Source organism: Cuculus canorus, chromosome 10 (genome assembly GCF_017976375.1).
Source record: "Cuculus canorus isolate bCucCan1 chromosome 10, bCucCan1.pri, whole genome shotgun sequence".
NCBI lineage: Eukaryota > Metazoa > Chordata > Aves > Cuculiformes > Cuculidae > Cuculus > Cuculus canorus.
This window is the reverse complement of record NC_071410.1, coordinates 8,612,622-8,635,947: the sequence shown is the minus strand read 5'-3', so window position 1 is coordinate 8,635,947 and position 23,326 is coordinate 8,612,622. Positions and strand designations below refer to the sequence as shown.

Below are 23,326 nucleotides of genomic sequence, written 5' to 3'. Positions count from 1 at the left end.
TAAAAGAAAATAAAAGTTGTTCCTTGCAGTGTGAGGCAGTTTGTGGGTCTTTGAAAAAAAGCCAGGCTTTGCTAAGCTGGACTTTGCTGACTTTCCTACCCTGACAATGCTGTAGAACACACACAGCCCGTGTGTCACTACGCTCTGTATTACACACTGAGCCATGTCCAGAGAAGGGCAAGAATGCTGCTGAAGGGACTCGAGTACAAGTCTTACGAGAAGCAGCTGAGAGAAACAGGGCTGTTCAGTTTGGAGGAAAGGAGGCTGAGGGGGGACCTTATTGCTCCCGTTATAACTCTCTGAAAGGAGGTTGCAGCAAGGTGGAAGCTGGTCTCTTCTCCTAAACAAAGAGAGATAGGAGACAAGAGGAAGTGGACTCACGATGCAGCAGGGGAGATTTACAGTGGGTATTAGGAAAAAATTCTTCACCCAAAGGGTTGTCAAGCATTGGAGCAGGTTGCCCAGGGAAATGGCAGAGTCACCATCCCTGGAGGTATTTAAAGAGCCACGGATGTGGTGCTTAGGAACATGGTTTAGGGATGGACTTGATGATCCCAAGAAGGGTCCTGTCCAGCCTAAATGGTTCTACGATTGCTGCCAGCCAAGCTATCATCAGCTCAATGCTGCCATCAGCAGGGCCAACAAACCCCTACAGGTAGGATTTGACCTTTCAATTGAATGCCTTTGCTGATTTACAGCTGAAAATGCATCTTCTCTGCTCCTCGCAGCTGCATTGGCTGGGCAGGGACAAAACTGGCTACTTAAAAAGCCACATTATTTCACTTTCACAGAGTGCAGAGCACAGAGCCACTGCATCCCCTGACAGAGCTTGCCCACAGCTAGTGTAGCTACACACGCGCTTCCTCCAGCTGCCGAGGGAGAAGCACTTACCTGCAAAGAAAGGTACCACGTCCGCTGATTTTTCTGCAGAGCTAACTTAAAGAGATCAGCGTATATTGACTTAGAACCCATCTCTGGTTTGAGTTCAGACTAGACGCTTCCACCTGTTTCCAGCCCTAATTCCAGCCAGCCACGTTAGGGCAGATAACAGCGTACTGCTCGACATGAGGCGTGGCCGGTGGTTCACCCTTCACCCACGCAGGGCATCTCGTGCACTTCCTCCGAGGGCTTCTTCAGGAAGCAGCTTGCTTCGTTACGCTGAGTGCCATAGGGAATTGGGAATATTATTGCTCCGGTGCTAAACCTAAACTGCTATTGCTTCTTCTAAACCATGTGAGCAATCAGACTTAAGACACTGATCAACCCACTCGTCCCACCTCAAAGCAGACCACTATTACTGTGTCAGCTACCACACTGGCTGACTCCAGGCAACACAGGGCACACTTCACCCAAAGCCTCTCAGCGAGCCCAGTGGAAGCAGACATTTTGACCAAGACCACTTAGGAGGGCAGTCTGGCCTTCTCCATCATTTTCCTATTGAGACGGAAACTACTCCTCCATCTCAGGGAAGGAAGAGCGAGCAGGAAAAAGAAGAAACAGCACAGAACCTTCAAGACAAGGCAAACACAGTTTTAACTGGAGAAGGGCCGGTAGAGCATGATAGGTGGTTTTGCCGATGGACACAACACTGTTGCGTCCGACATCTTCTTGCCTGTCCCTTACTCTCCTATCCCAAAAAAGTGCCATTGGCCACAACAATTACTCTGACTCAGGGCAGAGGGACAGCAAGGCGGGCAGAGGGACAGCAAGGCAGGCAGTGAAGACAGTGACATGGAGGACGGGGGTTCCGATGACGGTGTCCCTTGGAAACCGTGCATTCCATTGTTGCATCACCACAAACTTGACCACAGGGACAGGGCAGAGCAGCACTCACTCCTCCTGGATCAGCCAGAAGGAAGAGGTGTTCCTCTGACCACTGGTCCCGTGGATCCTACTGCGAAGAGAGATTGGAGAATATGGCAGGCAAAGGTGGCCCACAGGGAGAGAGCGGATGCTCTAGAGGGATGGAGCAGAGTGCGGCAACTTCTACTGATCTCAGCAAAGAGACAGAGGAGCTGCTGCCTGATCCACGCCAGCCTCGGAGCAGCAAACGGCCATCTTGTCTGCCAGGGAGGTTCAAAAGTGCTGATATACCTCAGCACCAGACAAGCTTTTCCAAGCCAAAAGGTAGGCAGGGGAAGGGTGGCCTTAACCAGTCTGGCCTCGCAGACTTCTCCAGCCTGGACGGTTTTCACACAATGGGGCACGTGGGAGGTTTGGGCAGGGACCTTTCCCAGCCGGGGAAACCAAGTAGCAGCCACCAGCACCCAGACATCAGCATCAGGGTCTACTCGGGCTAGGTTTACCAGCCAGGCTTGGGAGCGTACGGCAAGGCAACAGCCCGTGGGGTGCGAGGTCTGCGGGCAGACCTTTTGCAGCTAATTACCAACCAATTCAAGGGCAAATACTGGATTCTCTGACAGATGATTACAAGGACTATGAAGAGGATGACCGCTGGGATGACGATGGCCAGCTTCGTTTTCCCAGCCCCTCCAGTGAATGCCAGGCGCCCAGGCAGAAAGCAGAGGGCTCAGTGCAGGCACGCAAGATGAGCGGCAGTTCATGCAAGGAGCCGGTGCCCGGCAGGGAGAAGATGGTGGTGACGGTTGTGGAGAAAAACAATGCAAAAAAGCGAGGTCCACCAAAAAGAAGACACCCGGACCTGGAGAGTAACTCCGAGGGTGACGTGGACTCGAGGGACAAGAAGGTGGCGAAACTGGAAGGGGGGCAAGTGGAGGCGATGTGGCCGAACTCCTCCACGGTCAGTCCACTGTGTATCATGGATGACTTCAAAGACCCCCAGCGCTGGAAGGAGTTTGCCAAGCAAGGAAAGATGCCCCCTTACTTTGACCTGATTGAGGAGAATGTGTACTTGACAGAAAGGAAGAACAAAAAATCTCACCAGGACGTGAAGCACGTGGTGTGCCAATGCCCGCCTCTCTCCAAAGAGCAGCGAGCTCAGGGACAGGTTGCTTGCGGAGGACGCTGTCTCAATCGCCTCCTCCAGATAGAGTGCTCTTCCCAGTGCCCAAATGGCAACTACTGCTCCAACAGGCGCCTCCAGGAGAAACAGCATGCAGATGTTGAAGTGATCCTCACTGAAGACAAAGGCTGGGGGCTGAGGGCTGCCAAAGATCTGCCACCAGACACTTTCATCATGGAGTACTGTGGAGAAGTGCTGGATCACAAAGAGTTCAAGGCTCGCAGGAAGGAATATGCCCGCAACAAGAACGTTCATTCTTATTTCGTAGCCGTGAAGGAAAATGAGATCATTGATGCTACCCAGAAAGGAAACTACTCTCGTTTCATGAACCACAGCTGCGAACCAAACTGTGAGGCACAAAAGTGGATGGTCAATGGGCAGCTCCGAGTTGGGCTTTTCACCACCAAACTAGTCCCATCAGGCTCGGAGCTGACATTTGATTACCAGTTCCAGCAATACAGCAAAGAGGCTCAGAAGTGCTTCTGCGGCTCAGCCAACTGCCGGGGTTACTTGGGAGGAGAGAAGGGGGTCATCATCAGAGCTGCCAGAACAATAATGGAAAAGGTACGCTCCCGTAAGGAGCACTCGGTGGACAGGCACCTTGAAGCGCTGCTGGAGAACGGAGAGGCTGACAGCGATGAGAGCCAAGGTCTCCGGTTATCCTGGCTGATGCTTCGAATTAAAACTCTGGAGCAGAAGCTCACCTGCCTCAGAATCATACAAAACATCCACTCGCAGTCCGTCCTGAAATCCTTCCTGAAGCACCATGGCTTATCTCTCCTCTGGATTTGGATGAAGAGGATGGACTATGGGAAAAGCAGCACGGCTAACAAGCTGCAGCTGCAGCTGGAGATTCTGAAGACGCTCGAGCTCCTGCCCATCCCCACCAAGAACATGCTGGAAGACAGCAAAGTGATTCCCATCATCGAGCGCTGGGCTGAGACCAACCAAAGCCGAAAACAAACGGACAAAATGCTGGATGTGACCAACTTAGCCACTAGGCTGCTCAACACCTGGAAGCAGCTCAAGCAGGTGTATCGGATCCCAAAGAAGAGGCCAGCAGAAAAGGAGAGCAGTGCCAATCGTGGCAGAGACACCATCAGCCACAGGGATGGGAGGCCTGCTGCCAAGCACCACATCCTCAGCAGACAGCAGGAACCCGAGAGGCACAGAGGCTGTGGAAAGAGACGCAGAGAGTCGTCACCACTGCCCTCGGCTTATGACCGAGGAATGAGGAGGCCAGTGGAGAGGTACGACACACCAGCGTCTTGTAAGAAAAGAGCGCGAATTGAGCCTCACCACAGGCTGTCCCTGGCGGAGCGCAGGAAGCTGTTTGAGCAGCAGTTCGCCCAGCAGGAGGCCCAGAAACAGCAACAGCAAAACTGGCAGATGGCGTACACCCTGGCCTGCAACTCCACGGGCTACGGCACACCCTACAGCAGCTTTACTGGCTGCACACCTGACTACCCCATGCAAGCCCCCATAGTCCCCAGCAGCCTCAACGCTGGGGAGGTGCTGCTGCCCACACCCAACATGGGTTTCATGGGCTTGCCAAGGGGACACGAGCACCTGCAGACTGTGGGGCAGAGACAGAGCTACGGGGGCTGGGACTGCAGCCAGCAGAATGTAACCGGACAAGAGCATCACCTGCCAGCCCAGAGCCAACCAGCCTGGCATTAAGAAGCACAGACCGTCTAGGCTGTAACACGCCTCCGCTTGCAGATGACCCCACCGACTGTAGACACACACATCCAACCGGATCTCCAGTACCAACAGATTTAGACGGATCATCCACAGAAAGACACAGAGCGGCCACCAACAGTGATGACAACAACTCTCTTTGAAACCACGCACCCGTGAATAGTTTGTTTGTGTAAAAGAAAATAAATGTTGTTCCTTGCAGTGTGAGGCAGTTTGTGGGTCTTTGAAAAAAAGCCAGGCTTTGCTAAGCTGGACTTTGCTGACTTTCCTACCCTGACAATGCTGTAGAACACACACAGCCCGTGTGTCACTACACTCTGCATTACACACTGAGCCATGTCCAGAGAAGGGCAAGAATGCTGCTGAAGGGACTCGAGTACAAGTCTTACGAGAAGCAGCTGAGAGAAACAGGGCTGTTAAGCTTGGAGGAAAGGAGGCTGAGGGGGGACCTTATTGCTCCCATTATAACTCTCTGAAAGGAGGTTGCAGCAAGGTGGAAGCTGGTCTCTTCTCCTAAACAAAGAGAGATAAGAGACAAGAGGAAGTGGACTCACGATGCACCAGGGGAGATTTACAGTGGGTATTAGGAAAAAATTCTTCACCCAAAGGGTTGTCAAGCATTGGAGCAGGTTGCCCAGGGAAATGGCAGAGTCACCATCCCTGGAGGTATTTAAAGAGCCACGGATGTGGTGCTTAGGAACATGGTTTAGGGATGGACTTGATGATCCCAAGAAGGGTCCTGTCCAGCGTAAATGGTTCTACGATTGCTGCCAGCCAAGCTATCATCAGCTCAATGCTGCCATCAGCAGAGCCAACAAACTCCTACAGGTAGGATTTGACCTTTCAGTTGAATGCCTTTGCTGATTTACAGCTGAAAATGCATCTTCTCTGCTCCTCGCAGCTGCATTGGCTGGGCAGGGACAAAACTGGCTACTTAAAAAGCCACATTACTTCACTTTCACAGAGTGCAGAGCACAGAGCCACTGCATCCCCTGACAGAGCTTGCCCACAGCTAGTGTAGCTACACACGCGCTTCCTCCAGCTGCCGAGGGAGAAGCACTTACCTGCAAAGAAAGGTACCAGGTCCGCTGATTTTTCTGCAGAGCTAACTTAAAGAGATCAGCGTGTATTGTCTTAGAATCCATCTCTGGTTTGAGTTCAGACTAGACGCTTCCACCTGTTTCCAGCCCTAATTCCAGCCAGCCACGTTAGGGCAGATAACAGCGTGCTGCTCGACATGAGGCGTGGCCGGTGGTTCACCCTTCACCCACGCAGGGCATCTCGTGCACTTCCTCCGAGGGCTTCTTCAGGAAGCAGCTTGCTTCGTTACACTGAGTGCCATAGGGAATTGGGAATATTATTGCTCCGGTGCTAAACCTAAACTGCTATTGCTTCTTCTAAACCATGTGAGCGATCAGACTTAAGACACTGATCAACCCACTCGTCCCACCTCAAAGCAGACCACTATTACTGTGTCAGCTACCACACTGGCTGACTCCAGGCAACACAGGGCACACTTCACCCAAAGCCTCTCAGCGAGCCCAGTGGAAGCAGACATTTTGACCAAGACCACTTAGGAGGGCAGTCAGGCCTTCTCCATCATTTTCCTATTGAGACGGAAACTACTCCTCCATCTCAGGGAAGGAAGAGCGAGCAGGAAAAAGAAGAAACAGCACAGAACCTTCAAGACAAGGCAAACACAGTTTTAACTGGAGGAGGGCTGGTAGAGCATGATAGGTGGTTTTGCCGATGGACACAACACTGTTGCGTCCGACATCTTCTTGCCTGTCCCTTACTCTCCTATCCCAAAAAAGTGCCATTGGCCACAACAATTACTCTGACTCAGGGCAGAGGGACAGCAAGGCAGGCAGTGAAGACAGTGACATGGAGGACGGGGGTTCCGATGACGGTGTCCCTTGGAAACCATGCATTCCATTGTTGCATCACCACAAACATGACCACAGGGACAGGGCAGAGCAGCACTCACTCCTCCTGGATCAGCCAGAAGGAAGAGGTGTTCCTCTGACCACTGGTCCCGTGGATCCTACTGGGAAGAGAGATTGGAGAATATGGCAGGCAAAGGTGGCCCACAGGGAGAGCGCGGATGCTCTAGAGGGATGGAGCAGAGTGCGGCAACTTCTACTGATCTCAGCAAAGAGACAGAGGAGCTGCTGCCTGATCCACGCCAGCCTCGGAGCAGCAAACGGCCATCTTGTCTGCCAGGGAGGTTCAAAAGTGCTGATATACCTCAGCACCAGACAAGCTTTTCTAAGCCAAAAGGTAGGCAGGGGAAGGGTGGCCTTAACCAGTCTGGCCTCGCAGACTTCTCCAGCCTGGACGGTTTTCACACAATGGGGCACGTGGGAGGTTTGGGCAGGGACCTTTCCCAGCCGGGGAAACCAAGTAGCAGCCACCAGCACCCAGACATCAGCATCAGGGTCTACTCGGGCTAGGTTTACCAGCCAGGCTTGGGAGCGTACGGCAAGGCAACAGCCAGTGGGGTGCGAGGTCTGCGGGCAGACCTTCTGCAGCTAATTACCAACCAATTCAAGGGCAAATACTGGATTCTCTGACAGATGATTACAAGGACTATGAAGAGGATGACCGCTGGGATGACGATGGCCAGCTTCGTTTTCCCAGCCCCTCCAGTGAATGCCAGGCGCCCAGGCAGAAAGCAGAGGGCTCAGTGCAGGCACGCAAGATGAGCGGCAGTTCATGCAAGGAGCCGGTGCCCGGCAGGGAAAAGAAGGTGGTGACGGTTGTGGAGAAAAACAATGCAAAAAAGCGAGGTCCACCAAAAAGAAGACACCCGGACCTGGAGAGTAACTCCGAGGGTGATGTGGACTCGAGGGACAAGAAGGTGGCGAAACTGGAAGCGGGGCAAGTGGAGGCGATGTGGCAGAACTCCTCCACAGTCAGTCCACTGTGTATCATGGATGACTTCAAAGACCCCCAGCGTTGGAAGGAGTTTGCCAAGCAAGGAAAGATGCCCCCTTACTTTGACCTGATTGAGGAGAATGTGTACTTGACAGAAAGGAAGAACAAAAAATCTCACCAGGACGTGAAGCACGTGGTGTGCCAATGCCCGCCTCTCTCCAAAGAGCAGCGAGCTCAGGGACAGGTTGCTTGCGGAGGACGCTGTCTCAATCGCCTCCTCCAGATAGAGTGCTCTTCCCAGTGCCCAAATGGCAACTACTGCTCCAACAGGCGCCTCCAGGAGAAACAGCATGCAGATGTTGAAGTGATCCTCACTGAAGACAAAGGCTGGGGGCTGAGGGCTGCCAAAGATCTGCCACCAGACACTTTCATCATGGAGTACTGTGGAGAAGTGCTGGATCACAAAGAGTTCAAGGCTCGCAGGAAGGAATATGCCCGCAACAAGAACGTTCATTCTTATTTCGTAGCCGTGAAGGAAAATGAGATCATTGATGCTACCCAGAAAGGAAACTACTCTCGTTTCATGAACCACAGCTGCGAACCAAACTGTGAGGCACAAAAGTGGATGGTCAATGGGCAGCTCCGAGTTGGGCTTTTCACCACCAAACTAGTCCCATCAGGCTCGGAGCTGACATTTGATTACCAGTTCCAGCAATACAGCAAAGAGGCTCAGAAGTGCTTCTGCGGCTCAGCCAACTGCCGGGGTTACTTGGGAGGAGAGAAGGGGGTCATCATCAGAGCTGCCAGAACAATAATGGAAAAGGTACGCTCCCGTAAGGAGCACTCGGTGGACAGGCAGCTGGAAGCGCTGCTGGAGAACGGAGAGGCTGACAGCAGATGAGAGCCAAGGTCTCCGGTTATCCTGGCTGATGCTTCGAATTAAAACTCTGGAGCAGAAGCTCACCTGCCTCAGAATCATACAAAACATCCACTCGCAGTCCGTCCTGAAATCCTTCCTGAAGCACCATGGCTTATCTCTCCTCTGGATTTGGATGAAGAGGATGGACTATGGGAAAAGCAGCACGGCTAACAAGCTGCAGCTGCAGCTGGAGATTCTGAAGACGCTCGAGCTCCTGCCCATCCCCACCAAGAACATGCTGGAAGACAGCAAAGTGATTCCCATCATCGAGCGCTGGGCTGAGACCAACCAAAGCCGAAAACAAACGGACAAAATGCTGGATGTGACCAACTTAGCCACTAGGCTGCTCAACACCTGGAAGCAGCTCAAGCAGGTGTATCGGATCCCAAAGAAGAGGCCAGCAGAAAAGGAGAGCAGTGCCAATCGTGGCAGAGACACCATCAGCCACAGGGATGGGAGGCCTGCTGCCAAGCACCACATCCTCAGCAGACAGCAGGAACCCGAGAGGCACAGAGGCTGTGGAAAGAGACGCAGAGAGTCGTCACCACTGCCCTCGGCTTATGACCGAGGAATGAAGAGGCCAGTGGAGAGGTACGACACACCAGCGTCTTGTGAGAAAAGAGCGCGAATTGAGCCTCACCACAGGCTGTCCCTGGCGGAGCGCAGGAAGCTGTTTGAGCAGCAGTTTGCCCAGCAGGAGGCCCAGAAACAGCAACAGCAAAACTGGCAGATGGCGTAACACCCTGGCCTGCAACTCCACGGGCTACGGCACACCCTACAGCAGCTTTACTGGCTGCACACCTGACTACCCCATGCAAGCCCCCGTAGTCCCCAGCAGCCTCAACGCTGGGGAGGTGCTGCTGCCCACACCCAACATGGGTTTCATGGGCTTGCCAAGGGGACACGAGCACCTGCAGACTGTGGGGCAGAGACAGAGCTACGGGGGCTGGGACTGCAGCCAGCAGAATGTAACCGGACAAGAGCATCACCTGCCAGCCCAGAGCCAACCAGCCTGGCATTAAGAAGCACAGACCGTCTAGGCTGTAACACGCCTCTGCTTGCAGATGACCCCACCGACTATAGACACACACATCCAACCGGATCTCCAGTACCAACAGATTTAGACGGATCATCCACAGAAAGACACAGAGCGGCCACCAACAGTGATGACAACAACTCTCTTTTAAACCACGCACCCGTGAATAGTTTGTTTGTTTAAAAGAAAATAAATGTTGTTCCTTGCAGTGTGAGGCAGTTTGTGGGTCTTTGAAAAAAAGCCAGGCTTTGCTAAGCTGGACTTTGCTGACTTTCCTACCCTGACAATGCTGTAGAACACACACAGCCCGTGTGTCACTATGCTCTGTATTACACACTGAGCCATGTCCAGAGAAGGGCAAGAATGCTGCTGAAGGGACTCCGAGTACAAGTCTTACGAGAAGCAGCTGAGAGAAACAGGGCTGTTAAGTTTGGAGGAAAAGGAGGCTGAGGGGGGACCTTATTGCTCTCATTATAACTCTCTGAAAGGAGGTTGCAGCAAGGTGGAAGCTGGTCTCTTCTCCTAAACAAAGAGAGATAGGAGACGAGAGGAAGTGGACTCACGATGCACCAGGGGAGATTTACAGTGGGTATTAGGAAAAATTTCTTCACCCAAAGAGGTTGTCAAGCATTGGAGCAGGTTGCCCAGGGAAATGGCAGAGTCACCATCCCTGGAGGTATTTAAAGAGCCACGGATGTGGTGCTTAGGAACATGGTTTAGGGATGGACTTGATGATCCCAAGAAGGGTCCTGTCCAGCCTAAATGGTTCTACGATTGCTGCCAGCCAAGCTATCATCAGCTCAATGCTGCCATCAGCAGGGCCAACAAACCCCTACAGGTAGGATTTGACCTTTCAATTGAATGCCTTTGCTGATTTACAGCTGAAAATGCATCTTCTCTGCTCCTCGCAGCTGCATTGGCTGGGCAGGGACAAAACTGGCTACTTAAAAAGCCACATTATTTCACTTTCACAGAGTGCAGAGCACAGAGCCACTGCATCCCCTGACAGAGCTTGCCCACAGCTAGTGTAGCTACACACGCGCTTCCTCCAGCTGCCGAGGGAGAAGCACTTACCTGCAAAGAAAGGTACCACGTCTGCTGATTTTTCTGCAGAGCTAACTTAAAGACGTCAGCATGTATTGCCTTAGAACCCATCTCTGGTTTGAGTTCAGACTAGACGCTTCCACCTGTTTCCAGCCCTAATTCCAGCCAGCCACGTTAGGGCAGATAACAGCGTGCTGCTCGACATGAGGCGTGGCCGGTGGTTCACCCTTCACCCACGCAGGGCATCTCGTGCACTTCCTCCGAGGGCTTCTTCAGGAAGCAGCTTGCTTCGTTACGCTGAGTGCCATAGGGAATTGGGAATATTATTGCTCCGGTGCTAAACCTAAACTGCTATTGCTTCTTCTAAACCATGTGAGCAATCAGACTTAAGACACTGATCAACCCACTCGTCCCACCTCAAAGCAGACCACTATTACTGTGTCAGCTACCACACTGGCTGACTCCAGGCAACACAGGGCACACTTCACCCAAAGCCTCTCAGCGAGCCCAGTGGAAGCAGACATTTTGACCAAGACCACTTAGGAGGGCAGTCTGGCCTTCTCCATCATTTTCCTATTGAGACGGAAACTACTCCTCCATCTCAGGGAAGGAAGAGCGAGCAGGAAAAAGAAGAAACAGCACAGAACCTTCAAGACAAGGCAAACACAGTTTTAACTGGAGGAGGGCTGGTAGAGCATTTTAGGTGGTTTTGCCGATGGACACAACACTGTTGCGTCCGACATCTTCTTGCCTGTCCCTTACTCTCCTATCCCAAAAAAGTGCCATTGGCCACAACAATTACTCTGACTCAGGGCAGAGGGACAGCAAGGCAGGCAGTGAAGACAGTGACATGGAGGACGGGGGTTCCGATGACGGTGTCCCTTGGAAACCGTTCATTCCATTGTTGCATCACCACAAACTTGACCACAGGGACAGGGCAGAGCAGCACTCACTCCTCCTGGATCAGCCAGAAGGAAGAGGTGTTCCTCTGACCACTGGTCCCGTGGATCCTACTGGGAAGAGAGATTGGAGAATATGGCAGGCAAAGGTGGCCCACAGGGAGAGCGAGGATGCTCTGGAGGGATGGAGCAGAGTGCGGCAACTTCTACTGATCTCAGCAAGGAGACAGAGGAGCTGCTGCCTGATCCACGCCAGCCTCGGAGCAGCAAACGGCCATCTTGTCTGCCAGGGAGGTTCAAAAGTGCTGATATACCTCAGCACCAGACAAGCTTTTCCAAGCCAAAAGGTAGGCAGGGGAAGGGTGGCCTTAACCAGTCTGGCCTCGCAGACTTCTCCAGCCTGGACGGTTTTCACACAATGGGGCACGTGGGAGGTTTGGGCAGGGACTTTTCCCAGCCAGGGAAACCAAGTAGCAGCCACCAGCACCCAGACATCAGCATCAGGGTCTACTCGGGCTAGGTTTACCAGCCAGGCTTGGGAGCGTACGGCAAGGCAACAGCCAGTGGGGTGCGAGGTCTGCGGGCAGACCTTCTGCAGCTAATTACCAACCAATTCAAGGGCAAATACTGGATTCTCTGACAGATGATTACAAGGACTATGAAGAGGATGACCGCTGGGATGACGATGGCCAGCTTCGTTTTCCCAGCCCCTCCAGTGAATGCCAGGCGCCCAGGCAGAAAGCAGAGGGCTCAGTGCAGGCACGCAAGATGAGCGGCAGTTCATGCAAGGAGCCGGTGCCCGGCAGGGAGAAGAAGGTGGTGACGGTTGTGGAGAAAAACAATGCAAAAAAGCGAGGTCCACCAAAAAGAAGACACCCGGAGCTGGAGAGTAACTCCGAGGGTGATGTGGACTCGAGGGACAAGAAGGTGGCGAAACTGGAAGCGGGGCAAGTGGAGGCGATGTGGCCGAACTCCTCCACGGTCAGTCCACTGTGTATCATGGATGACTTCAAAGACCCCCAGCGCTGGAAGGAGTTTGCCAAGCAAGGAAAGATGCCCCCTTACTTTGACCTGATTGAGGAGAATGTGTACTTGACAGAAAGGAAGAACAAAAAATCTCACCAGGACGTGAAGCACGTGGTGTGCCAATGCCCGCCTCTCTCCAAAGAGCAGCGAGCTCAGGGACAGGTTGCTTGCGGAGGACGCTGTCTCAATCGCCTCCTCCAGATAGAGTGCTCTTCCCAGTGCCCAAATGGCAACTACTGCTCCAACAGGCGCCTCCAGGAGAAACAGCATGCAGATGTTGAAGTGATCCTCACTGAAGACAAAGGCTGGGGGCTGAGGGCTGCCAAAGATCTGCCACCAGACACTTTCATCATGGAGTACTGTGGAGAAGTGCTGGATCACAAAGAGTTCAAGGCTCGCAGGAAGGAATATGCCCGCAACAAGAACGTTCATTCTTATTTCGTAGCCGTGAAGGAAAATGAGATCATTGATGCTACCCAGAAAGGAAACTACTCTCGTTTCATGAACCACAGCTGCGAACCAAACTGTGAGGCACAAAAGTGGATGGTCAATGGGCAGCTCCGAGTTGGGCTTTTCACCACCAAACTAGTCCCATCAGGCTCGGAGCTGACATTTGATTACCAGTTCCAGCAATACAGCAAAGAGGCTCAGAAGTGCTTCTGCGGCTCAGCCAACTGCCGGGGTTACTTGGGAGGAGAGAAGGGGGTCATCATCAGAGCTGCCAGAACAATAATGGAAAAGGTACGCTCCCGTAAGGAGCACTCGGTGGACAGGCACCTTGAAGCGCTGCTGGAGAACGGAGAGGCTGACAGCGATGAGAGCCAAGGTCTCCGGTTATCCTGGCTGATGCTTCGAATTAAAACTCTGGAGCAGAAGCTCACCTGCCTCAGAATCATACAAAACATCCACTCGCAGTCCGTCCTGAAATCCTTCCTGAAGCACCATGGCTTATCTCTCCTCTGGATTTGGATGAAGAGGATGGACTATGGGAAAAGCAGCACGGCTAACAAGCTGCAGCTGCAGCTGGAGATTCTGAAGACGCTCGAGCTCCTGCCCATCCCCACCAAGAACATGCTGGAAGACAGCAAAGTGATTCCCATCATCGAGCGCTGGGCTGAGACCAACCAAAGCCGAAAACAAACGGACAAAATGCTGGATGTGACCAACTTAGCCACTAGGCTGCTCAACACCTGGAAGCAGCTCAAGCAGGTGTATCGGATCCCAAAGAAGAGGCCAGCAGAAAAGGAGAGCAGTGCCAATCGTGGCAGAGACACCATCAGCCACAGGGATGGGAGGCCTGCTGCCAAGCACCACATCCTCAGCAGACAGCAGGAACCCGAGAGGCACAGAGGCTGTGGAAAGAGACGCAGAGAGTCGTCACCACTGCCCTCGGCTTATGACCGAGGAATGAAGAGGCCAGTGGAGAGGTACGACACACCAGCGTCTTGTGAGAAAAGAGCGCGAATTGAGCCTCACCACAGGCTGTCCCTGGCGGAGCGCAGGAAGCTGTTTGAGCAGCAGTTTGCCCAGCAGGAGGCCCAGAAACAGCAACAGCAAAACTGGCAGATGGCGTACACCCTGGCCTGCAACTCCACGGGCTACGGCACACCCTACAGCAGCTTTACTGGCTGCACACCTGACTACCCCATGCAAGCCCCCGTAGTCCCCAGCAGCCTCAACGCTGGGGAGGTGCTGCTGCCCACACCCAACATGGGTTTCATGGGCTTGCCAAGGGGACACGAGCACCTGCAGACTGTGGGGCAGAGACAGAGCTACGGGGGCTGGGACTGCAGCCAGCAGAATGTAACCGGACAAGAGCATCACCTGCCAGCCCAGAGCCAACCAGCCTGGCATTAAGAAGCACAGACCGTCTAGGCTGTAACACGCCTCTGCTTGCAGATGACCCCACCGACTATAGACACACACATCCAACCGGATCTCCAGTACCAACAGATTTAGACGGATCATCCACAGAAAGACACAGAGCGGCCACCAACAGTGATGACAACAACTCTCTTTTAAACCACGCACCCGTGAATAGTTTGTTTGTTTAAAAGAAAATAAATGTTGTTCCTTGCAGTGTGAGGCAGTTTGTGGGTCTTTGAAAAAAAGCCAGGCTTTGCTAAGCTGGACTTTGCTGACTTTCCTACCCTGACAATGCTGTAGAACACACACAGCCCGTGTGTCACTATGCTCTGTATTACACACTGAGCCATGTCCAGAGAAGGGCAAGAATGCTGCTGAAGGGACTCCAGTACAAGTCTTACGAGAAGCAGCTGAGAGAAACAGGGCTGTTAAGTTTGGAGAAAAGGAGGCTGAGGGGGGACCTTATTGCTCTCATTATAACTCTCTGAAAGGAGGTTGCAGCAAGGTGGAAGCTGGTCTCTTCTCCTAAACAAAGAGAGATAGGAGACGAGAGGAAGTGGACTCACGATGCACCAGGGGAGATTTACAGTGGGTATTAGGAAAAATTTCTTCACCCAAAGAGGTTGTCAAGCATTGGAGCAGGTTGCCCAGGGAAATGGCAGAGTCACCATCCCTGGAGGTATTTAAAGAGCCACGGATGTGGTGCTTAAGAACATGGTTTAGGGATGGACTTGATGATCCCAAGAAGGGTCCTGTCCAGCCTAAATGGTTCTACGATTGCTGCCAGCCAAGCTATCATCAGCTCAACGCTGCCATCAGCAGGGCCAACAAACCCCTACAGGTAGGATTTGACCTTTCAATTGAATGCCTTTGCTGATTTACAGCTGAAAATGCATCTTCTCTGCTCCTCGCAGCTGCATTGGCTGGGCAGGGACAAAACTGGCTACTTAAAAAGCCACATTATTTCACTTTCACAGAGTGCAGAGCACAGAGCCACTGCATCCCCTGACAGAGCTTGCCCACAGCTAGTGTAGCTACACACGCGCTTCCTCCAGCTGCCGAGGGAGAAGCACTTACCTGCAAAGAAAGGTACCACGTCCGCTGATTTTTCTGCAGAGCTAACTTAGAGATCAGCATGTATTGACTTAGAAACCATCTCTGGTTTGAATTCAGACTAGACGCTTCCACCTGTTTCCAGCCCTAATTCCAGCCAGCCACGTTAGGGCAGATAACAGCGTGCTGCTCGACATGAGGCGTGGCCGGTGGTTCACGCTTCACCCACGCAGGGCATCTCGTGCACTTCCTCCGAGGGCTAAGCTTCCTCCGTCCAACAGTTTTAACTGGAGGAGGGCCGGTAGAGCCATGTAGGTGGTTTTGCTATGGACACAACACTGAGGACTGAAGGTACTAAGGAAAAATCACATTTAACAGCAATGCAGAGCTTTACTTACAAACGCAATTGTAAAGTTCAGCACCAAGATGGAACGTTCTGAGGAATATGCGCTGTTTTTTACAAGGCCTGGACAACAATCACCAACTTTGCAAACTGAAGGCTTTTAATGAGCATTTCAGAGAACTGTTACCACGTTGCTCCGGGCCCTCTCAGATGGAAGGTTTTCAAGATAAATCTGCTTCTCTTGAGGACGAGCTCACAGAGCACTTACTTGGCTACCGTGGTGGAAAGCACCAGTGCTGGATTACTGCCGTGGAGAGCAGCTACAGAGACACTGTAAGATGACATCATGATTCACAGCCACCTACACACACACAAAAGCCTATGTGCAAAATAATAATATTAGGAAGACACAGTCAAGACAAACACTGATACTTCTTTTGAACAAAGCTGCATTTTATTGGCCTGTGAAGAAAGACACCGTTCACTGCTGTGAATGGGCTCCCCAGCTCAGAGGAGTCCCTGCCTGCCCAGGAAGACAGCCCATGGCCCTTGCTCCCCCTCCCCTCTAACTCAGAGCATCTGAGACAGCAGGTTTTACACACAGTCTGGGCACAGTTTAACACCCTGTTCCTCTGAGCCCAAGGAGTCATTCCAGACAATTCCTATGTGCTTACTGCATTTAGAATAACCGCTACCACAAACGAAAAGGCAGCTTGTCGGTCCAGCCCACTTTAGAAGGTGTTGAACACAGTGCAGTCACCCCAGTTTGGTAATACAGGTATCTATTTTATTAAAAAAAGTTACAAACAGGTGGACTGTAGGGTTGTCTTACAAAATGACAGGAATGAAATCTACTGGAAAAAACTTTGTACAAAGCCTTACAGGTAACTGTTCCGTTTTTGCACTTGTTGTTCCAGATTTCCCCTATCACTGATAGAGATACAGTACATTAGATATATGGTGTTAGGTTACATTTTCATTTGTAGAGCCCTACTGCAGTGATTTGAACAACTCCTAAACAGATGCCATAGTAAAGACAATACATATTGCATTTGTTATCAGCCTCTTACTCTAATAAGCAACTTCACATGCAATCTATCAAGGAAGCCTAAAATACCTTTTGGTCCCTTTTCCCCCCAAAGTGTGCTGAAGAAACCATCTCCTTTTCACAGTTCTCTCACTCTAACCTAGGTCAAGTTTTTTAAGGGTTTTTTTTTCTTCTTTTTTTTTGTTTTCTGTTTTGTGCTGAAGTCAATGAAAACAAACACTGGTTTGATAACTACCCATAGGAACCAACCACCGATTGACATTAACCAACTCTCTCCCCCTTAGACTAAGGAAAACTAAGATCATTATCAATTACTTTCATTTCCTATCACTTCCATACAACCAACAAAAAAGATCAACAACCACCACTTCAATATCAGAATTAAACCAAAACTTGTGTTGAAAGTAGATTTTTTTTCTTTTTTTAAAGTGCCAACCTATGCATTAGCCTCAGCCTGTTTTTCAAGTTGATACAAAGAGGGGAAAAACCCAAAACATTTCAAGTAACTCCCCAGCAAAAAATCAGGTCTTTCAAAACCCAAGCAGAAAACCTGGTGGCCTCTTCTTCACAGGATTCAAATTCCATGCTTAATCTCTAGGTCTGCTAACGCTGTAAGGTCAGCCTGCAGTGCTACCAATAAAACACATTAATGTTGAGACTTGGTTCACATATGCCCGTATCAAGAACATGTAATATTACTTCACGATAAGAGGGTCCAGACAATTGCTGCTACCCAGAAAGGAAACTACTCTCGATTCATGAAGCACAACTGCGAACCAAAATGTGAGACCAACCAAAGCCAAAAACAAACAGACAAAATGCTGGAAGTGACCAACTTAGCTACTAGGCTGCTCAACACCTGGAAGCAGCTCAAGCAGGTGTATCGGATCCCAAAGAAGAGGCCAGCAGAAAAGGAGAGCAGTGCCAATCGTGGCAGAGACACCATCAGCCACAGGGATGGGAGGCCTGCTGCCAAGCACCACATCCTCAGCAGACAGCAGGAACCCGAGAGGCACAGAGGCTGTGGAAAGAGACGCAGAGAGTCGTCACCACTGCCCTCGGCTTATGACCGAGGAATGAAGAGGCCAGTGGAGAGGTACGACACACCAGCGTCTTGTAAGAAAAGAGCGCGAATTGAGCCTCACCACAGGCTGTCCCTGGCGGAGCGCAGGAAGCTGTTTGAGCAGCAGTTTGCCCAGCAGGAGGCCCAGAAACAGCAACAGCAAAACTGGCAGATGGCGAACACCCTGGCCTGCAACTTCAGCTGCCGAGGGAGAAGCTCTTACCTGCAAAGAAAGGTACCAGGTCCGCTGATTTTTCTGCAGAGCTAACTTAAAGAGGCCAGCATGTATTGCCTTAGAACCCATCTCTGGTTTGAGTTCAGACTAGACGCTTCCACCTGTTTCCAGCCCTAATTCCAGCCAGCCACGTTAGGGCAGATAACAGCGTGCTGCTCAACATGAGGCGTGGCCGGTGGTTCACCCTTCACCCACGCAGGGCATCTCGTGCACTTCCTCCGAGGGCTTCTTCAGGAAGCAGCTTGCTTCGTTACGCTGAGTGCCATAGGGAATTTGGAATATTATTGCTCCGGTGCTAAACCTAAACTGCTATTGCTTCTTCTAAACCATGTGAGCAATCAGACTTAAGACACTGATCAACCCACTCGTCCCACCCCAAAGCAGACCACTATTACTGTGTCAGCTACCACACTCGCTGACTCCCAGCAACACAGGGCACACTTCACCCAAAGCCTCTCAGCGAGCCCAGTGGAAGCAGACATTTTGACCAAGACCACTTAGGAGGGCAATCTGGCCTTCTCCATCATTTTCCTATTGAGACGGAAACTACTCCTCCATCTCAGGGAAGGAAGAGCGAGCAGGAAAAAGAAGAAACAGCACAGAACCTTCAAGACAAGGCAAACACAGTTTTAACTGGAGGAGGGCTGGTAGAGCATTTTAGGTGGTTTTGCCGATGGACACAACACTGTTGCGTCTGACAGCTTCTTGCCTGTCCCTTACTCTCCTATCCCAAAAAAGTGCCATTGGCCACAACAATTACTCTGACTCAGGGCAGAGGGACAGCAAGGCAGGCAGTGAAGACAGTGACATGGAGGACGGGGGTTCCGATGACGGTGTCCCTTGGAAACCGTTCATTCCATTGTTGCATCACCACAAACTTGACCACAGGGACAGGGCAGAGCAGCACTCACTCCTCCTGGATCAGCCAGAAGGAAGAGGTGTTCCTCTGACCACTAGTCCCGTGGATCCTACTGCAAAGAGAGATTGGAGAATATGGCAGGCAAAGGTGGCCCACAGGGAGAGCGCGGATGCTCTGGAGGGATGGAGCAGAGCGCGGCAACTTCTACTGATCTCAGCAAGGAGACAGAGGAGCTGCTGCCTGATCCACGCCAGCCTCGGAGCAGCAAACGGCCATCTTGTCTGCCAGGGAGGTTCAAAAGTGCTGATATACCTCAGCACCAGACAAGCTTTTCCAAGCCAAAAGGTAGGCAGGGGAAGGGTGGCCTTAACCAGTCTGGCCTCGCAGACTTCTCCAGCCTGGATGGTTTTCACACAATGGGGCACGTGGGAGGTTTGGGCAGGGACCTTTCCCAGCCGGGGAAACCAAGTAGCAGCCACCAGCACCCAGACATCAGCATCAGGGTCTACTCGGGCTAGGTTTACCAGCCAGGCTTGGGAGCGTACGGCAAGGCAACAGCCAGTGGGGTGCGAGGTCTGCGGGCAGACCTTCTGCAGCTAATTACCAGCCAATTCAAGGGCAAATACTGGATTCTCTGACAGATGATTACAAGGACTATGAAGAGGATGACCGTTGGGATGACGATGGCCAGCTTCGTTTTCCCAGCCCCTCCAGTGAATGCCAGGCACCCAGGCAGAAAGCAGAGGGCTCAGTGCAGGCACGCAAGATGAGCGGCAGTTCATGCAAGGAGCCGGTGCCCGGCAGGGAGAAGATGGTGGTGACGGTTGTGGAGAAAAACAATGCAAAAAAGCGAGGTCCACCAAAAAGAAGACACCCGGACCTGGAGAGTACCTCCGAGGGTGATGTGGACTCGAGGGACAAGAAGGTGGCGAAACTGGAAGCGGGGCAAGTGGAGGCGATGTGGCCGAACTCCTCCACGGTCAGTCCACTGTGTATCATGGATGACTTCATAGACCCCCAGCGTTGGAAGGAGTTTGCCAAGCAAGGAAAGATGCCCCCTTACTTTGACCTGATTGAGGAGAATGTGTACTTGACAGAAAGGAAGAACAAAAAATCTCACCAGGACGTGAAGCACGTGGTGTGCCAATGCCCGCCTCTCTCCAAAGAGCAGCGAGCTCAGGGACAGGTTGCTTGCGGAGGACGCTGTCTCAATCGCCTCCTCCAGATAGAGTGCTCTTCCCAGTGCCCAAATGGCAACTACTGCTCCAACAGGCGCCTCCAGGAGAAACAGCATGCAGATGTTGAAGTGATCCTCACTGAAGACAAAGGCTGGGGGCTGAGGGCTGCCAAAGATCTGCCACCAGACACTTTCATCATGGAGTACTGTGGAGAAGTGCTGGATCACAAAGAGTTCAAGGCTCGCAGGAAGGAATATGCCCGCAACAAGAACGTTCATTCTTATTTCGTAGCCGTGAAGGAAAATGAGATCATTGATGCTACCCAGAAAGGAAACTACTCTCGTTTCATGAACCACAGCTGCGAACCAAACTGTGAGGCACAAAAGTGGATGGTCAATGGGCAGCTCCGAGTTGGGCTTTTCACCACCAAACTAGTCCCATCAGGCTCGGAGCTGACATTTGATTACCAGTTCCAGCAATACAGCAAAGAGGCTCAGAAGTGCTTCTGCGGCTCAGCCAACTGCCGGGGTTACTTGGGAGGAGAGAAGGGGGTCATCATCAGAGCTGCCAGAACAATAATGGAAAAGGTACGCTCCCGTAAGGAGCACTCGGTGGACAGGCAGCTGGAAGCGCTGCTGGAGAACGGAGAGGCTGACAGCGATGAGAGCCAAGGTCTCCGGTTATCCTGGCTGATGCTTCGAATTAAAACTCTGGAGCAGAAGCTCACCTGCCTCAGAATCATACAAAACATCCACTCGCAGTCCGTCCTGAAATCCTTCCTGAAGCACCATGGCTTATCTCTCCTCTGGATTTGGATGAAGAGGATGGACTATGGGAAAAGCAGCACGGCTAACAAGCTGCAGCTGCAGCTGGAGATTCTGAAGACGCTCGAGCTCCTGCCCATCCCCACCAAGAACATGCTGGAAGACAGCAAAGTGATTCCCATCATCGAGCGCTGGGCTGAGACCAACCAAAGCCGAAAACAAACGGACAAAATGCTGGATGTGACCAACTTAGCCACTAGGCTGCTCAACACCTGGAAGCAGCTCAAGCAGGTGTATCGGATCCCAAAGAAGAGGCCAGCAGAAAAGGAGAGCAGTGCCAATCGTGGCAGAGACACCATCAGCCACAGGGATGGGAGGCCTGCTGCCAAGCACCACATCCTCAGCAGACAGCAGGAACCCGAGAGGCACAGAGGCTGTGGAAAGAGACGCAGAGAGTCGTCACCACTGCCCTCGGCTTATGACCGAGGAATGAAGAGGCCAGTGGAGAGGTACGACACACCAGCGTCTTGTGAGAAAAGAGCGCGAATTGAGCCTCACCACAGGCTGTCCCTGGCGGAGCGCAGGAAGCTGTTTGAGCAGCAGTTTGCCCAGCAGGAGGCCCAGAAACAGCAACAGCAAAACTGGCAGATGGCGAACACCCTGGCCTGCAACTCCACAGGCTACGGCACACCCTACAGCAGCTTTACTGGCTGCACACCTGACTACCCCATGCAAGCCCCCGTAGTCCCCAGCAGCCTCAACGCTGGGGAGGTGCTGCTGCCCACACCCAACATGGGTTTCATGGGCTTGCCAAGGGGACACGAGCACCTGCAGACTGTGGGGCAGAGACAGAGCTACAGGGTCTGGGACTGCAGCCAGCAGAATGTAACCGGACAAGAGCATCACCTGCCAGCCCAGAGCCAACCAGCCTGGCATTAAGAAGCACAGACCGACTAGGCTGTAACACGCCTCTGCTTGCAGATGACCCCACCGACTATAGACACACACATCCAACCGGATCTCCAGTACCAACAGTTTTAGAAGGATCATCCACAGAAAGACAGAGAGCGGCCACCAACAGTGATGACAACAACTCTCTTTGAAACCACGCACTCGTGAATAGTTTGTTTGTTTAAAAGAAAATAAATGTTGTTCCTTGCAGTGTGAGGCAGTTTGTGGGTCTTTGAAAAAAAGCCAGGCTTTGCTAAGCTGGACTTTGCTGACTTTCCTACCCTGACAATGCTGTAGAACACACACAGCCTGTGTGTATTACACACTGTATTACACACATGCTCTGTATTACACACTGAGCCATGTCCAGAGAAGGGCAAGAATGCTGCTGAAGGGACTCCAGTACAAGTCTTACGAGAAGCAGCTGAGAGAAACAGGGCTGTTAAATTTGGAGAAAAGGAGGCTGAAAGGAGACTTTATTGCTCTCTTTATAACTATCTGAAAGGAGGTTGCAGCAAGGCGGAAGCTGGTCTCTTCTCCCAAGCAAAGAGAGATATGAAACAAGAGGAAAAATTTCTTTGCCCAAAGGGTTGTCAAGCATTGGAACAGGTTACCCAGGGAAACGTTGGAGGTATTTAAAGAGCCATGAAAGTGATGCTCAACAACACGATTTAGGGACGCACTTGATGATCCCAAGAAGGGTTCCGTCCAACCCAAATGATTGTACAATTGCTGCCAGCCAAGCTATCATCAGCTCAATGCTGCCCTCAGCAGGGCCGACAAACTCCTGCAGATAGGATTTGACCCTCGAATTGGATGCTCTTGCCCATACTTCTTTTAAACCACATGAGCAACTGCATTTAAGACAGTGATCAACCCACTTGTTCCCCTCAAAGCAGACCGCTATTACTGTGTCAGCTACCCCACTTGCTGACTCCAGAGAGAACACAGTATGCCTCACCCCCAGCCTCTCAGCGAGGTTAGTGGAAGCAGACATTCTGACCAAGACCACTTAGAAGGGAAATCTGCCCTACTTCTCTGTCTTTGTTACAAGGCCTGGATGCCAAGCACCAACTTTGCAAACTCAAGTCTTTTAATGAGCATTTCAGAGAACTGTTACCAAGTGGCTCCGGGCCCTCTCAGATGCAAGGATTTTCAAAAAAAATCTTCTGCTTCTCCTGAGACCGAGCTCCAAGAGCAGCTACAGAGACACTGTAAGATGAAATCACGATTCACAGCCACCTACAGACGCAACCAAAAGCCTATGTGAAAAATAAGAGTATTAGAAAGACTTGGTCAAGACAGGAAGACAACCCACGGCTCTTGCTCCCCCCTCCACCCTACTCAGAGCATCTGAGACAGCAGGTTTTACACCCAGTCTGGACACAGCTTAACACCCTGTTCCTCTGAGCCCAAGGAGTCATTCCAGACAATTCCTATGTGCTTAATGTGTTTAGAACAACCACTACTGCAAATCAACG

General features: G+C 51.8%; 4 protein-coding genes across 4 annotated transcripts; all 4 read left to right on the top strand.

Moving 5' to 3' along the window:
* The first annotated feature begins 1,576 nt into the window (after positions 1–1,576).
* Positions 1,577–4,664, top strand: LOC128853185 (histone-lysine N-methyltransferase SETD2-like). Its single transcript, XM_054075827.1, is given in 4 exon segments — positions 1,577–1,699; positions 1,702–1,768; positions 1,771–2,325; positions 2,328–4,664. Coding segments are annotated over 4 exon segments (3,081 nt in total). The 3' UTR covers position 4,664.
* Positions 4,665–5,368: 704 nt separating this feature from the next.
* On the top strand, positions 5,369–9,586 carry LOC128853184 (histone-lysine N-methyltransferase SETD2-like). The gene is given in 4 exon segments (XM_054075826.1): positions 5,369–5,512; positions 7,092–8,450; positions 8,452–9,215; positions 9,217–9,586. Coding segments are annotated over 4 exon segments (2,553 nt in total). The 3' UTR covers positions 9,503–9,586.
* A 624-nt stretch (positions 9,587–10,210) lies between these two features.
* Positions 10,211–14,426, top strand: LOC128853183 (histone-lysine N-methyltransferase SETD2-like). The gene is made up of 2 exons (XM_054075825.1): positions 10,211–10,354; positions 11,934–14,426. Exons 1-2 carry the CDS (start codon positions 10,211–10,213, stop codon positions 14,340–14,342), a joined length of 2,553 nt encoding a protein of 850 aa, XP_053931800.1. The 3' UTR covers positions 14,343–14,426.
* A 3,127-nt stretch (positions 14,427–17,553) lies between these two features.
* LOC128853182 (histone-lysine N-methyltransferase SETD2-like) lies at positions 17,554–23,273 on the top strand. The gene is made up of 2 exons (XM_054075824.1): positions 17,554–18,093; positions 19,425–23,273. The coding sequence occupies exons 1-2, from the start codon at positions 17,554–17,556 to the stop codon at positions 21,831–21,833; spliced, it is 2,949 nt and encodes a 982-aa protein (XP_053931799.1). The 3' UTR covers positions 21,834–23,273.
* The last annotated feature ends 53 nt before the right edge of the window (positions 23,274–23,326 follow it).